Genomic DNA, 13321 nt, shown 5'->3' on the forward strand with positions numbered 1-13321 from the left:
GCCTACAAAGTATTTACCACGGTAATCGCAAATAGAATCAGGAACACCTTACACTTCTGTCAACCAAAAGAACAGGCAGGATTCCGTAAAGGCTACTCAACAATAGACCATATTCACACTGTCAATGAGGTGATAGAGAAATGTTCGGAATATAGCCACCCTTATATATAGCTTTCATTGATTGTAAGAAAACGTTTGATTCAGTGGAAACGTCAGCAGTCATGGAGGCATTACAGAATCGGTGTAGACATGCCGTATGTGAAAATACTGAAAGATATCATAGCGGCTCCACAGCCACCATAGTCCTTCATAAAGAAAGCAACAAAATCCCAATAGAGAAAGGTGTCAGGCAGGGAGATACGATCTCTCCAATGCTATTCACAGCGTGTTTACAGGAGGTATTCAGAGACCTGGATTAGGAAGAATTGAGGATAAGAGTTAATGGAGAATACCTTAGTAACTTGCGATTTGCTGATAATATTGCCTTGCTTAGAAACTCAGGGGAACAATTGCAATGCATGCTCACTGACCTGGAGAGACAAAGCAGAAGGGTGGGTCTGAAAATTAATCTGCAGAAAACTAAAGTAATGTTTAACAGTCTCGGAAGAGAACAGCAGTTTACAATAGGTAGCGAGGCACTGGAAGTGGTAAGGGAATACATCTACTTAGGGCAGGTAGTGACCACGGATCTGGATCATGAGACTGAAATAATCAGAAGGAATAAGAATGGGCTGGGGTGCGTTTGACAGGCTTTCTCAGATCATGAACAGCAGGTTGCCATTATCCCTCAAGAGAGAAGTGTATAACAGCTGTGTCTTACCAGTACTCACGTACGGGGCAGAAACCTGGAGGCTTACGAAAAGGGTTCTGCTGAAATTGAGGACGACGCAACGAACTATGGAAAGAAGAATGATGGGTGTGACGTTAAGGGATAAGAAAAGAGCAGATTGGTTGAGGCAACAAACGCGGGTAAACGACATCTTAGTTGAAATCAAGAAAAAGAAATGGGGGGCATGGGCAGAACATGTAATGAGGAGGGAAGATAACCGATGGTCATTAAGGGTTACGGACTGAATTCCAAGGGAAGGGAAGCGTAGCAGGGGGCGGCAGAAAATTAGGTGGGCGGATGAGATTAAGTTTGCAGGGACAACATGGCCACAATTAGTACATGACTGGGGTAGTTGGAAAAGTATGGGAGAGGCCTTTGCCCTGCAGTGGGCATAACCGGGCTGATGATGATTATATATATATATATATATATATATATATATAATTTCGAAAAGCAGCTAAATTACTTTTCCCAATAAATAAGCTGTTTTTTGTCTGCCCTCGCAATTATTTGGACATTCTTGCGAGAAATTCAATAAGTTGGTCGGCAACGATTTGCTTCGTGAAGTTGGATACTCAGTAAGCCAATTTAGCATTCAGAGGTGAAAGTTCCGGCACAGATAAACCCACCATGACGTATAGGTGATTTTGAGTGCGCCAGCCTACAAGTCTGGCAGAGCTTATAGCAGCTGCGGTACTGCCCTCTCTCGGCTGACATTTCCCTACAGTAAGTTCTGTCAATTTGTGGCTGAGGGTCATTGACTAGACTCCCGCCTATATGTGCGTGAAATTATCTGATGGAGTCTCAAATTTGATTATAATTATCTCAAAAGGGAAGTATTCTTGAAGAATAAAAAAAAACTTTGTTTTCTCTAAAATGACCACTCAGTTCTTTAATCTGAATATACATGCCATAAATCGTGAAAAAGAAGATGATTTCTGGTCCTGCTTGTTTGAAAGAACTGTCTGCCAAAGCAGATAAACTACCAATGCTACATGGGTAGGTAGCATCAGTTTTATCAAAATTACACATAGTTTACAGGACATTTATAATGATGAGATAACAGCATTGCAAACGCAATGCCAAAATGAAAATTTTTTTGAAATATGGCTCATTCCATTTAGGGAGATTAAGAATGAGGCCGCGCTTACATTATGCTGTGCTGTAATATCAGCATACCTGTTTTTCAGAGAGTCCATTTTCAAGGATACATTTAAAGCAGTGTGATCATGCTGAATGTTCCCAAAATGCCTGCAAAGTCTTAATGTACCTCACCCAAGTGCTTTGATGCTTTTCCAAGTGACTGACGTGCCTTTTAAGCACATCTTAGGCACCATCGCTTCCTTGCTGTCCATAGTAACGACTACAATGAAGGGGGAGGGGGTAATCTTTAGTGTTTGGATTAAGTATATAAACTATAGGGTCCACTCACTGCTTTCACATAGCTTGCCCAACGTAAAAGCTCCGTATAAGATGGTTTGTAATCACTTTCATAAATGTGCTTTGAAGGTCCACGTTACTGCTCTGAAATGGCATGTGCCAGTAGCATCACTGGAACCGCAAAATTTTCTAATCGAATCGTACGAGTACTTGAGAATAGCAACTCTATAACATCAAATAGAATACAGTCGAACACTTAGAATGATCCCAAATATAACAATCTCTCAGTTATAACATACACATTTAAGTGCATTACGAACATTTTTTTAGATCGCCATAGTGTTACAATGGATGCTTTGAGCCCGGTCACATAAAAAGGGGTGCACATGAAGTATCAAAGCACGGAACCACAACCAAATTGTGCTCGCTAGTGCGCACGTCCCGCTCAAGTCCATCCGTGACATGATAGGGCCCTTGAGATGAGCGACCTCTGCATGCGGATTTCGGAAGCCACGAAAAAAAGTCACCATAAAGAATTTGAGGTGGTCAAAATTCATACGGAGTTCTCCACTATGGCATGCCTCATAATCAAATTCTGGTGCTGGTATGTAAAGCCACAGAATTTAATTTTAATACATATTTTTCCACCTTGGATGAGATAACAGATAGGTTTACAAAATTGTGATACAGTAAAAGCTGCGGGGATGCTACGAAAGTTCAAATTATAAAAAATTTTCACTAATGAAAGCCAGAAAAACATAGCTCAGTTAAGGCACGTATATAGTCCGACGTGGCATGTACATGCGTGCACACACGCTATGTCATGTTTGCATGAACAACGTCTATACTTTACACCACTGGTGCAGCCAACATAACCAGATGCGGCCAACGCAGTCCGATGTGCGCGACGTCGAGATTGCCCTTGCTCCGCCCGCGCATTCGTTACGCCGACTGGCGCGGAGAAAAGAAAATGTCGCAGTTTTGTCCGAAAAGCGAAGCATCGATTGCGATAACAAATTAGTAGACAGCTATACGAAGTAAGGATAGTAGTTTTATCGGCCATTAAACTTGCAAACATTCACTTACTAACTAAATTAACAAATACTGTGTCATGCGCACTGGTAAACATGAACACATCTTGCTCGATGACCGTGGAAACTCGCGAAAAAATGCTGGAGTGAGGAATCGCAGCAGTAGCAGTGAGCGAATTGACTTTCGTACAGCTCTCGCTTCAAAACGAACGAAACATAGAAAGCACATTGCATACGAAGCTACCAACACTACGCACATTCTGTAAACATCACGGATCACTTTGGAGATGAGGCCTACGCCTATGCCCATGTGGGTGCACACTTTGGCCACGTCGCAGATCGCTTTCAAGATATGGTGCCCACATGACTGCACAGTAAGCAGCAGCCGCCGGAAATTAACGTCCCTCCCCTCCGATCTCCGCCTCACCTCCATGACCAGTGCACGATGGGAGGGCGTGCATCCGCCCCCTTTCTCGCTCGCACACGCGAGATTGAGCCGCGTTCGCCAGCTCACCCTCACACGCTTTCACTCGTGCATACACCGTACGGCGCACGGCGACGATTTTATCACCCTTGAGCTTTACACAGAGCCTCATGGGAGAGAAGCAACATACAACAGAGGCATTGGCCATGCCTGGCCAGCCACAAACACGTCTCTTTCTAGTCAGGCCTAAACAAAGGGCCGCAGATGGAAAAAGCAAAGCTGTGCGCCCGCATAGCAACTCTCCCCATCCATGATGGTGCGGAGTTCAAATTATTGGTGGCGGTGCGAATTTCACTGTGAATTAGTGGAATGTGTTACATATTGCTTTCAATGCATTGCTCGACGGACCGCAGCGGCTACTTCGAATTATCCGAGTTTTGAACTAACGAGCCTTTACTGTACATTTGTTTTTGGAGCTGTTATGAATTTGCAGACCTTGCGCTTCAATATCTTTAATCATCTTTATAATATATTTGAAGTCAGTAATCAGAATTCTCATTCTAGCAATCGACAGAATTTTGTTTTCCCTCTTAAATGCATTGAATTTCATTCATATCAGTAGTTCTCTAATGTGTGCCCACATTCGTGCATTTCACCAGTACTACAATTTGGAAATCAGAGTTGGCCCTAAACTGAAGCCTCTTCTTAACTTCAAATAGAATTTAAGCGGCCTGCATTTATATATGATTTCTAGTCCATATTGATGTCTTGTTGTGTCCTTACGTAACATAATAATAATATTTGGGGTTTTACGTGCCAAAACCACTTTCTACGTAACATAGAAAGCACATTGCATACAAAGCTACCTATTTATATATGATTTCTAGTCCATATTGCTGTCTTGTTGTGTGCTTACATAACATAGAAGAGTAATGGCTTTGGCTAGTCAGTTTTCCATAATGGTGAGTGGTGCATCATAAAGCAGGACAGAGGGACACGGAAAAGACGAGGAAGCACTCATCTTTTTCGCGTCCATCTGTCCTGATTCACGATGCACCACTTCACCTTACGTTACACCTTTTTTCCGTTGCTGTTTCTGTGATTGACCACTGCCTTTCATGGATTTTCCTTGGGGGGGGGGGGGGGGGGGCTGTGTGTGTGTTCTATTAATGCCTTGCTCCTATAGTTTAGTAACAGCAGAATGCGCTGATCATGTAAACTAAAGGATTATCACTGCAGTATTCACCCAATTGGGAATGTATGCCAGATTCAGCCCAACTCATTTTTATTAACTTGTAGATTTCCATCTCACAATCGTCAGAAAACAACCAAATATTTTTATTTTGCAGTTATTTTAACATGGCTCGTACAGAACATTTGAGTCAAAATTCAAGGACAACTAAAGAATTTCAAGGATAGCAAAATTTAAGGAGGGGGAACAAACCTTATTCGTACCCACACACTCAAAAATAGTGAAATAGCTGCTTAGGTGGACACATACTTTAAGCTTTTCAGGTCACTTTTCTAGGTTGACTTTCCCATTGTAATGATGTCAATTGCCTTTGGCATGCTGGTTAGTAGCGTTTGACTTCAGCCAAAGATACTCGTCATGCTAATGCCAAATGGCTGAAACTTGCTTTCTGCTAGGCAATTTTTAGAGCCTAGGGTATGGAAATGGAGCCACGATGGCAGTGATGTGAGCCAATTTGCAAAACAACAGAATGGTGGCACGTATTTGCCGCTTGATCTGGCTGTGTCTAGCTTTATGATGGCAAGGGTGATTTAAACAAGCCTGTGGTTGGTGGCTCTGGACATGCCACATTGCAATCGCTTGGTGACACTCTCAGGATAAATTACTAGTATTGTTTCCTGATAGACAGTGTCCATGGCATAGCCCCTAGGTGGAGTTTTTTGTTTTAAAAATGCTTCTTTATCTCTCCTTCTTATCTGTTCTTTCCCCTCCCAAAGTGTGGGGTAGCCAACTGGGCATGTCCTTGGTTAACCTGGTGCAAAAGGAGGAAAAGTTGGGCGAGTTGGTACAGTAACATATTTCTAGTTTATAGCATGAAGAGACACAGGCGAAGAATAGAAGCAGACAGGACTAGTGGCCCATACACAGGACACATACTTAGTGGCTCAAGCTGGTTGACAATTTGGTTTACTGGATTGGCATAAGAGGCTAGGTAGCGTTCGTCTTGTCTGCTTCTTGTTCTCCTCTGTGGTCCTTTGCGCTATAAACTATAAATTTGGTTGACCTTCCAGCCTATCCCTCTTTGTTTCTCTATTTCTTGGTACCTTGAATGTTCTGAATTTGCCCCCAACCCTAGTTTTCAAGGCATTTGGGGCCGAATTTATTATCAAAGAAATTTAAGGGCCCTTGAGTCTCTTTTTTCTTTTAATTCGAGGGCTTTAAAAGACTTCAAGAAGATGTACGAGCCCTGTTTAAGTGACGAAGAAAAATATGTTTGGCATTATGAAGTCAGTGAACTTTTACAACATCCTAATTTTTATCATCGATGAAGTGTTAGCTACAAGTATTAATTCTGACGTCTTTAGCACTAAATTCGGCTAGTTGGTGTTGATTCTTTATTCCTACAGCACAAAAGACAAATACAAAGGAAAGACAAAAATTGTGTAGATCCCATGCACTGTGGGAAATGACGTTATCTGGAGAATTTTGCAGATGGCTGGATATCCAGCATCATTTGGAGTTCTGCAAAGCATTATCAGGTGTCATTCATGTCATGCGTGCGTGTCTTATCATGCCATTTATATAATGGCATTCATTTCGCGCCATGCATGCATTGCACAAATGCGTGTTATTCTTATTATGTCATCCATATGTACTGCATGACATGATATGGCATTGTCGTGTCATGCACCACTTATAAGACACTGCTTTATTCTAGCCAAGCTCGTGCTGCCACCATGAAGATCAAGCTGTGCAGCTGATGATGATATATACAGATGAGGAAAATTTAGCATGGGTGATGATATGTAGAGATGATGAAGGTGAAAGTCAGGCACGTGTTGCGTTCACAGTATACATATATCCAGTTAAAGATATGATCATGATGGAATCATGACTACGAGTAAAAACCTGGTCAAACAGCAGATTTTTTTTTAAAGTGTGACACGATATGAAGAAAAGAGGCATGGGACAGAATGCTCTGTCTCGTGCCTCTAATCTTGGTCATGTGTCATGCAGTTAAAGAAATCTGCTGTTTGACAAGACCTGCAGTAAAACCTCATTAATATGTACCCACTTAAAACGTAATTCCTGTTTAAATATAGTCGCGACGAATTCCTCACACTGTTGCTATAGAACCTAATGTATTGACTGATCACTTAAGCCGTAGTCACTAAATGCATGGCGAATAATTAGTGCATAGTATTTACTTCATTTTTCTATGCGTACTAGTGTTCAATTGATGAAATGTCATGCGTGCAGACCATAGATAGCGAAATTGTGGCACATGGACATTTCCCAGACTGCTGTCGCCACCAATAGCGATGTCAGAACATGGTAGCCATAACGTGTTTCCAGCTCCCATAGCTTCTAGTGCTTTCACAGCATCACATGGACAACAACATGGATGATGGCCCTTCCGTATCCGACACAGGTAGTGCGTTGACCATCTTGAGGGCTTACACAGAAAAGTGAGTACTCATGGAGAGACTGGCTTGCAGCCTTGCTGAGCTTGAGGAGGCCATTGCACTACAAGGCCGCCATGGCGGCAGGTGAATGTTTTCGCTGCCTGCTCGCAAATAAAACTTGTCTGCATGTGTGGTTGAGTGAGAATTGACATGTTTTTTGACCAGTAAGTGTGAAGCCTACGCCGTTGTGCTATTGTCAGTTAATTAGTACATCGCTTTGTGCATGCCTGATCCACATCATCATCATCAGCCTGGTTACGCCCATTGCAGGGCAAAGGCCTCTCCCATACTTCTCCAATTACCCCGGTCATGTACTAATTGTGGCCATATGTTATCCCTGCAAACTTCTTAATCTCATCCGCCCACCTAACTTTCTGCCGCCCTCTGCTACGCTTCCCTTCCCTTGGAATCCATTCCGTAACTCTTAATGACCATCAGTTATCGTCCCTCCTCGTTACGTGTCATGCCGACGCCCCCATTTCTTTTTCTTGATTTCAACTAAGATATCATTAACTCGTGTTTGTTCCCTCAACCAATCTGCTCTTTTCTTATCCCTTAACGTTACACCTATCATTCTTCTTTCCGTAGCTCGTTGCATCGTCCTCAATTTAAGTAGAACCCTTTCCGTAAGCCTCCAGGTTTCTGCCCCATATGTGAGTATTGGTAAGACACAGCTGGTTATAAACTTTTCTCTTGAGGGATAATGGCAACCTGCTGTTCATGATCTGAGAATGCCTGCCAAACACACCCCAGCCCATTCTTATTCTTCTGATTATTTCAGTCTCATGATCCGGATCCGCAGTCACTACCTGTCCTAAGTAGATGTATTCCCTTACGACTTCCAGTGCCTCGCTACCTATTGTAAACTGCTGTTCTCTTCCGAGGCTGTTAAATGTTACTTTAGTTTTCTGCAGATTACTTTTTGGACCCACCCTCCTGCTTTGACTCTCCAGGTCAGTGAGCATGCATTGCAATTGGTCCCCTGAGTTTCTAAGCTAGGCAATATCATCAGCAAATTGCAAGTTACTAAGGTATTCTCCATTAACTCTTATCCCCAATTCTTCCCAATCCAGGTCTCTGAATACCTCCTGTAAACACGCTGTGAATAACATTGGAGAGATTGTATCTCCCTGCCCGACGCCCTTCTTTATTGGGATTTTGTTGCTTTCTTTATGGAGGACTTCGATGGCTGTGGAGACGCTGTAGATATCTTTCAGTATTTTTGCATATGGCTCGTCTACACCCTGATTCCGTAATGCCTGAATGACTGTTGAGGTTTCTACTGAATCAAACTCTTTCTCGTAATCAATGAAAGCTATATATAAGAGCTGGTTATTTCCGCACATTTCTCTGTCACCTGATTGATAGTGTGAATATGGTCTCTTGTTGAGTAGCCTTTACGAAATCCTGCCTGGTCCTTTGGTTGACAGAAGTCTAAGCTGTTCCTGATTCTATTTGCAATTACCTTAGTAAATACTTTGTAGGCAACGGACAGTAAGCTGATCAGTCTATAATCTTTCAAGTCTTTGGCGTCCCCTTTCTTATGGATTAGAATTATGTTAGCGTTTTTCCAAGATTCCGGTACGCTCGAAGTCATGAGGCATTGCATATACAGGGTGGCCAGTTTCTCTAGAACAATCTGCCAACCACCCTTCAACAAATCTGCTGTTAGCTGATCCTCCCCAGCTGTCTTGCTCCTTTGCATAGCTCCCAAGGCTTTCTTTACTTCTTCCGGCGTTACTTGTGGGATTTCAAGCTCCTCTCGACTATTCTCTCTTCCATTTTCGTCGTGGGTGCCACTGGTACTGTATAAATCTCTATAGAACTCCTCACCCACTTGAACTATCTCAGCCATATCAGTAATTATATTGCCAGCGTTGTCTCTTCACGCATACATCTGATTCTTGCCAATTCCTAGTTTCTTCTTCACTGCTTTTGGGCTTCCTCCGTTCCTGATAGCACGCTCAATTCTATCCATATTATACTTCCTCATGTCAACTATCTTACGCTCGTTGATTAACTTGGAAGGTTCTGCCAGTACTATTCTAACTGTAGGGCTAGAGGCTTTCATAAATGGGCGTTTGTTGATCAGATCTTTCGTCTCCTGCGGTAGCTTACTGGTATCCTGTGTAACGGAGTTACCACCGACTTCTATTGCACACTCCTTAATGATGCCCATAAGATTGTCGTTCATTGCTTCAACGCTAAGGTCCTCTCCCTGAGTTAAAGCCGAATACCTGTTCTGTAGCTTGATCCGAAATTCCTCTATTTTCCCCTCTTACTGCTAACTCACTGATCGGCTTCTTATGTACCAGTTTTCACCGTTCCCTCCTCAGGTCTAGGCTAATTCGAGTTCTTACCATCCTATGGTCACTGCAGCACACCTTGCCGAGCACGTCCACATCTTGTATGATGCCAGGGTTAGCGCAGAGTATGAAGTCTATTTCATTTCTAGTCTCGCCGTTCGGGCTCCTCCACGTCCACTTTCGTCTATCCCACTTGCGGAAGAAGGTATTCATTATCCGCATATTATTCTGTTCCGCAAACTCTACTAATAACTCTCCCCTGCTATTCCTAGTGCCTGTGCCTATGTTGTCTCCAGCCTGCTTCTTGCCTACCTTGGCATTGAAGTCGCCCATCAGTATAGTGTAATTTGTTTTGACTTTACCCATCGCCAATTCCACGTCTTCATAGAAGCTTTCGACTTCCTGGTCATCATGACTGGATGTAGGGGCGTAGACCTGTACAACCTTCATTTTGTACCTCTTTTTAAGTTTCACAACAAGACCTGCCACCCTCTCGTTAATGCTATAGAATTCTTGTATGTTACCAGCTATATTCTTATTGATCAGGAATCCCACTCCTAGTTCTCGTCTCTCCGCTAAGCCCTGGTAGCACAGGACATGCCTGCTTTTTAGCACTGTGTATGCTTCTTATGGCCTCCTAACTTCACTGAGCCCTATTGTATCCCATTTACTGCCCTCTAATTCCTCCAATAGCACTGCTAGGCTCGCCTCACTAGATGACATTCTAGCGTTAAACATTGCCAGGTTCATATTCCAATGGCGGCCTGTCCGGACAGGCCTGATCCACGTTCCCCGCGAACTACGTATTAACCAGGTCTCGCTGTACCAACCAGCCCAAACGAACCCGGTACATACCTAGTGGCCCAAGCTGGTAGACAATTTGGTTTACTGTATCGGCATAGGAGGCTAGGCAAATGGACAGACTCAAAGTGCCTAAAGTAGGCAAAGAATGCTAATCACATTAAAACAACAGAATTGCACGCTGTGGTAAATTGGGCTAGTTGATATTGGTTCTTTATTCCTACAGCATCATTATTCTGTAGTCCTGTCATTTTCATCTCTCACTTGTCTTCATCTTTTGTCGCTGTAGGAGTAACGAATCTTTAACTGATGCCACATTACAGGAAAAGTGGATACCTGAGTGAGCAGTTGTTTAATCCAGTTTTATTTGGATGTCTTGGCTGTTTTCTATTTTGAGGTAACAAATAATCATCGCCCACCATTTTTCAGTCTGTCGCAATATGGGAGAGAGTGTGCCAATGCTTTGAGGAGATGTGCCAACTGGAGGACAAGGCTACACCGACCGGTGCCAATGCTGATTCGCCAGCTGTTGACAAGACTTTGCCTGTGGCCGACACATTGCCAGTCACCATAGAGGAGGTGCACCCCACTGTGGACAAGGACAGGTCTGCCACAAGCAGTGATGTGCAATGAAGATGCCTGTGGGTGTACTTCTAGGAGGAACCGGTGCCACTCTGTCTTTTGCCTACTTTTTAATATTTTAATCTTCTAGTTCATGCACAGTCATTAATATCAGTCTTTTGTTGTCAGTCATGGATGTCCGAGTCAATAAAACATCTCGTCATGCACAGTGAGCAGCATGTTGTGGGACCTTCTGCAAAGGCTCAGTGAAATCAGTAATTGGATGACATATCATCTGGTCGTGAAGTGAATACATATAAGAAGCACAACAAAAAGAAAACCGACCAAAAGTGTATTGTCAGAAACTAGATGTTTTGGTTTGCACACAGAAGCCTTGTTCACTGAACTAAAGGGCTCAGACATTCTTTGGATTCTAGTCATATTTCAAGCTAGCAGTCAGTGTTTGAGTTAAGTGAACAAGGCTTTCATACGGAAGCTGAAAGGCCTAGCCCCTTTGACAACATATTTTTCGTCAGTGTTCTGCACATTGTGTCTGATATGAAAGGCTCAGTGGCTATGGCATTCTATTCTCAGTGTTATAAGCTCAGCGGTTCCGTGTTAGATTTCTGACCATAGCAGCCCCATTCTGATGGGGGCGGAATGCAAAAACACTCCTGTACTGTAGCTTGGGCACCTGTTAACAAATTACAGGTGGTCAACGCCCTTCAGTATGTCATCTTTATAACACCCAGTCACCCTGCTTTCACTACTTTCTCCCATCAGACTTGGATGCAGATTGACATTCGGCTGAAGCTTGTGGCAGGTAGCGGGTGATAGGGGTTCTCATTGCGGGAGCAGCTCCTAATAGACATTACCTGGCCTACGAGCCCCTGTGTGCCTCTCACCGCTTTGGTGCAGCAACACACAATCTCTGTAGCCCGTGAGACAAGCCCAAGCCCAACTGGGAGCTTCTACAACATTGGGCACACTACAACTGAAAGTTCTTGCAGCCCTTAAGTAGCTTTGGGACATTAAAGCTAATGAGTAAACAAGCAAATAAATAAAGTGAGGGTACAGTGGCTTGCTGTTGGAAGTGCAATAAGCTTGATTCAAGGGCATTTGCCACAGCCTTTTTTGTGGATGCACACAGCACTCGTACGACAGCCTCACAAACCTAGTGCGAAGTGGTGCTCAGGTGATGGAAAACAAGATTGCATCTGATCAGCTTGGTGTGGCATTGTCCCTTAATTTTCTAGCACTAGTCCTTTGCTGCAATTTGCATGGAACACACCTCACTGGATGCCGTGAGTGCTAACAAATCATGTCTCTACTATGTAGTTTTGATGTGTGCATATATCTGTGATAATATATGGTATGCGGGAGTGCGAAACATAAACATACGAAGACAGTGCGCCGTGCGGGGGCGAAGAGGACACCGACTCTTTGCAAATACCCGCAAGAGTCATCATCATCATCGACACCAATTTGGGAGCGGCGGCAGTGGCGCCTCAAAAAGCGTAGCGCGAGAGAGTGTGGCCCGTGGCGTGAGCAGTGCGCGAGGTTCGGCGGTCGACGGAAAACAGCTTCCTCGCTGTGCGTCTGGCCCATAGGAGCTATCGCCGCCCGCGCCAATACGCCACACCCCAGTCAACGCTGTCGCCCGCTGGGAGGTTACCTCGCCCCGCTCTTCCGCTGGGCACTGGTCCAGGAGGGCTGGCGGTCCTGAACCGCGGCGGTCGAGCGTTCGGGTGAGCGGCCAGAGGGCTACCCCGCCAGCTGTGGACGCAACCCGGTGATTGCGGCCCGCCACCTGAGCCCCGCCACCTGAGCCCCGCGAGGTGGTTCGACGCGGCCGTCCGACCCGGCGGTCCAACCCGGCCGTCCGGCGCGGCTGTCCGACGCGGCTGCCCAACCCGCCCGGCCGACACTGCTGTCCGACCCCGCTGGCCGACATCTGTTCCACGAGGTCTCCGACACGGCGACACGCGCTTCCGCCTGAACTGTAGGCCAATTATAAGTCACCGATACATAGCTATAGCTGCATGTCATCTATGGGGTATTTGGGGAACTGTCACGTGTGTGTGCCGTTATCTGTGTTACGTACGTCAATACATGTCTGATGTGTGCTTGTGCTTCTGCTCGCTGCGTCTGCCTCTTACTGGAGTGATCCGGCCCCAATAACATCACAGCATCTTCCAGCACAGCGGCGAGGACATGAGCTCTCATGGAATAGGCCGATTCACAACTTTCACCGCCCATAGGCTGCCATGCAACATCCCAGCATGGTGGATGTGTGTTCAAAGGGCAAACTTCCTTTAACTGTATAGTAGTT

The 13321-nt window shown here is 44.5% G+C and overlaps 1 protein-coding gene across 1 annotated transcript in view; it reads left to right on the forward strand.

The window, feature by feature from the left end:
• LOC142573220 (sorting nexin-4-like) overlaps positions 1 to 11222 on the forward strand; it is a 117707-nt gene extending 106485 nt beyond the window's left edge. Inside the window, exon 11 of the mRNA XM_075682813.1 lies at positions 10858 to 11222. Coding sequence (XP_075538928.1) covers positions 10858 to 11061 — 204 coding nt within the window. The 3' untranslated portion in view covers positions 11062 to 11222. The remainder of the gene's footprint in view (positions 1 to 10857) is intronic.
• The last annotated feature ends 2099 nt before the right edge of the window (positions 11223 to 13321 follow it).

This window comes from Dermacentor variabilis, chromosome 2, assembly GCF_050947875.1.
Source record: "Dermacentor variabilis isolate Ectoservices chromosome 2, ASM5094787v1, whole genome shotgun sequence".
NCBI classification, from domain to species: domain Eukaryota; kingdom Metazoa; phylum Arthropoda; class Arachnida; order Ixodida; family Ixodidae; genus Dermacentor; species Dermacentor variabilis.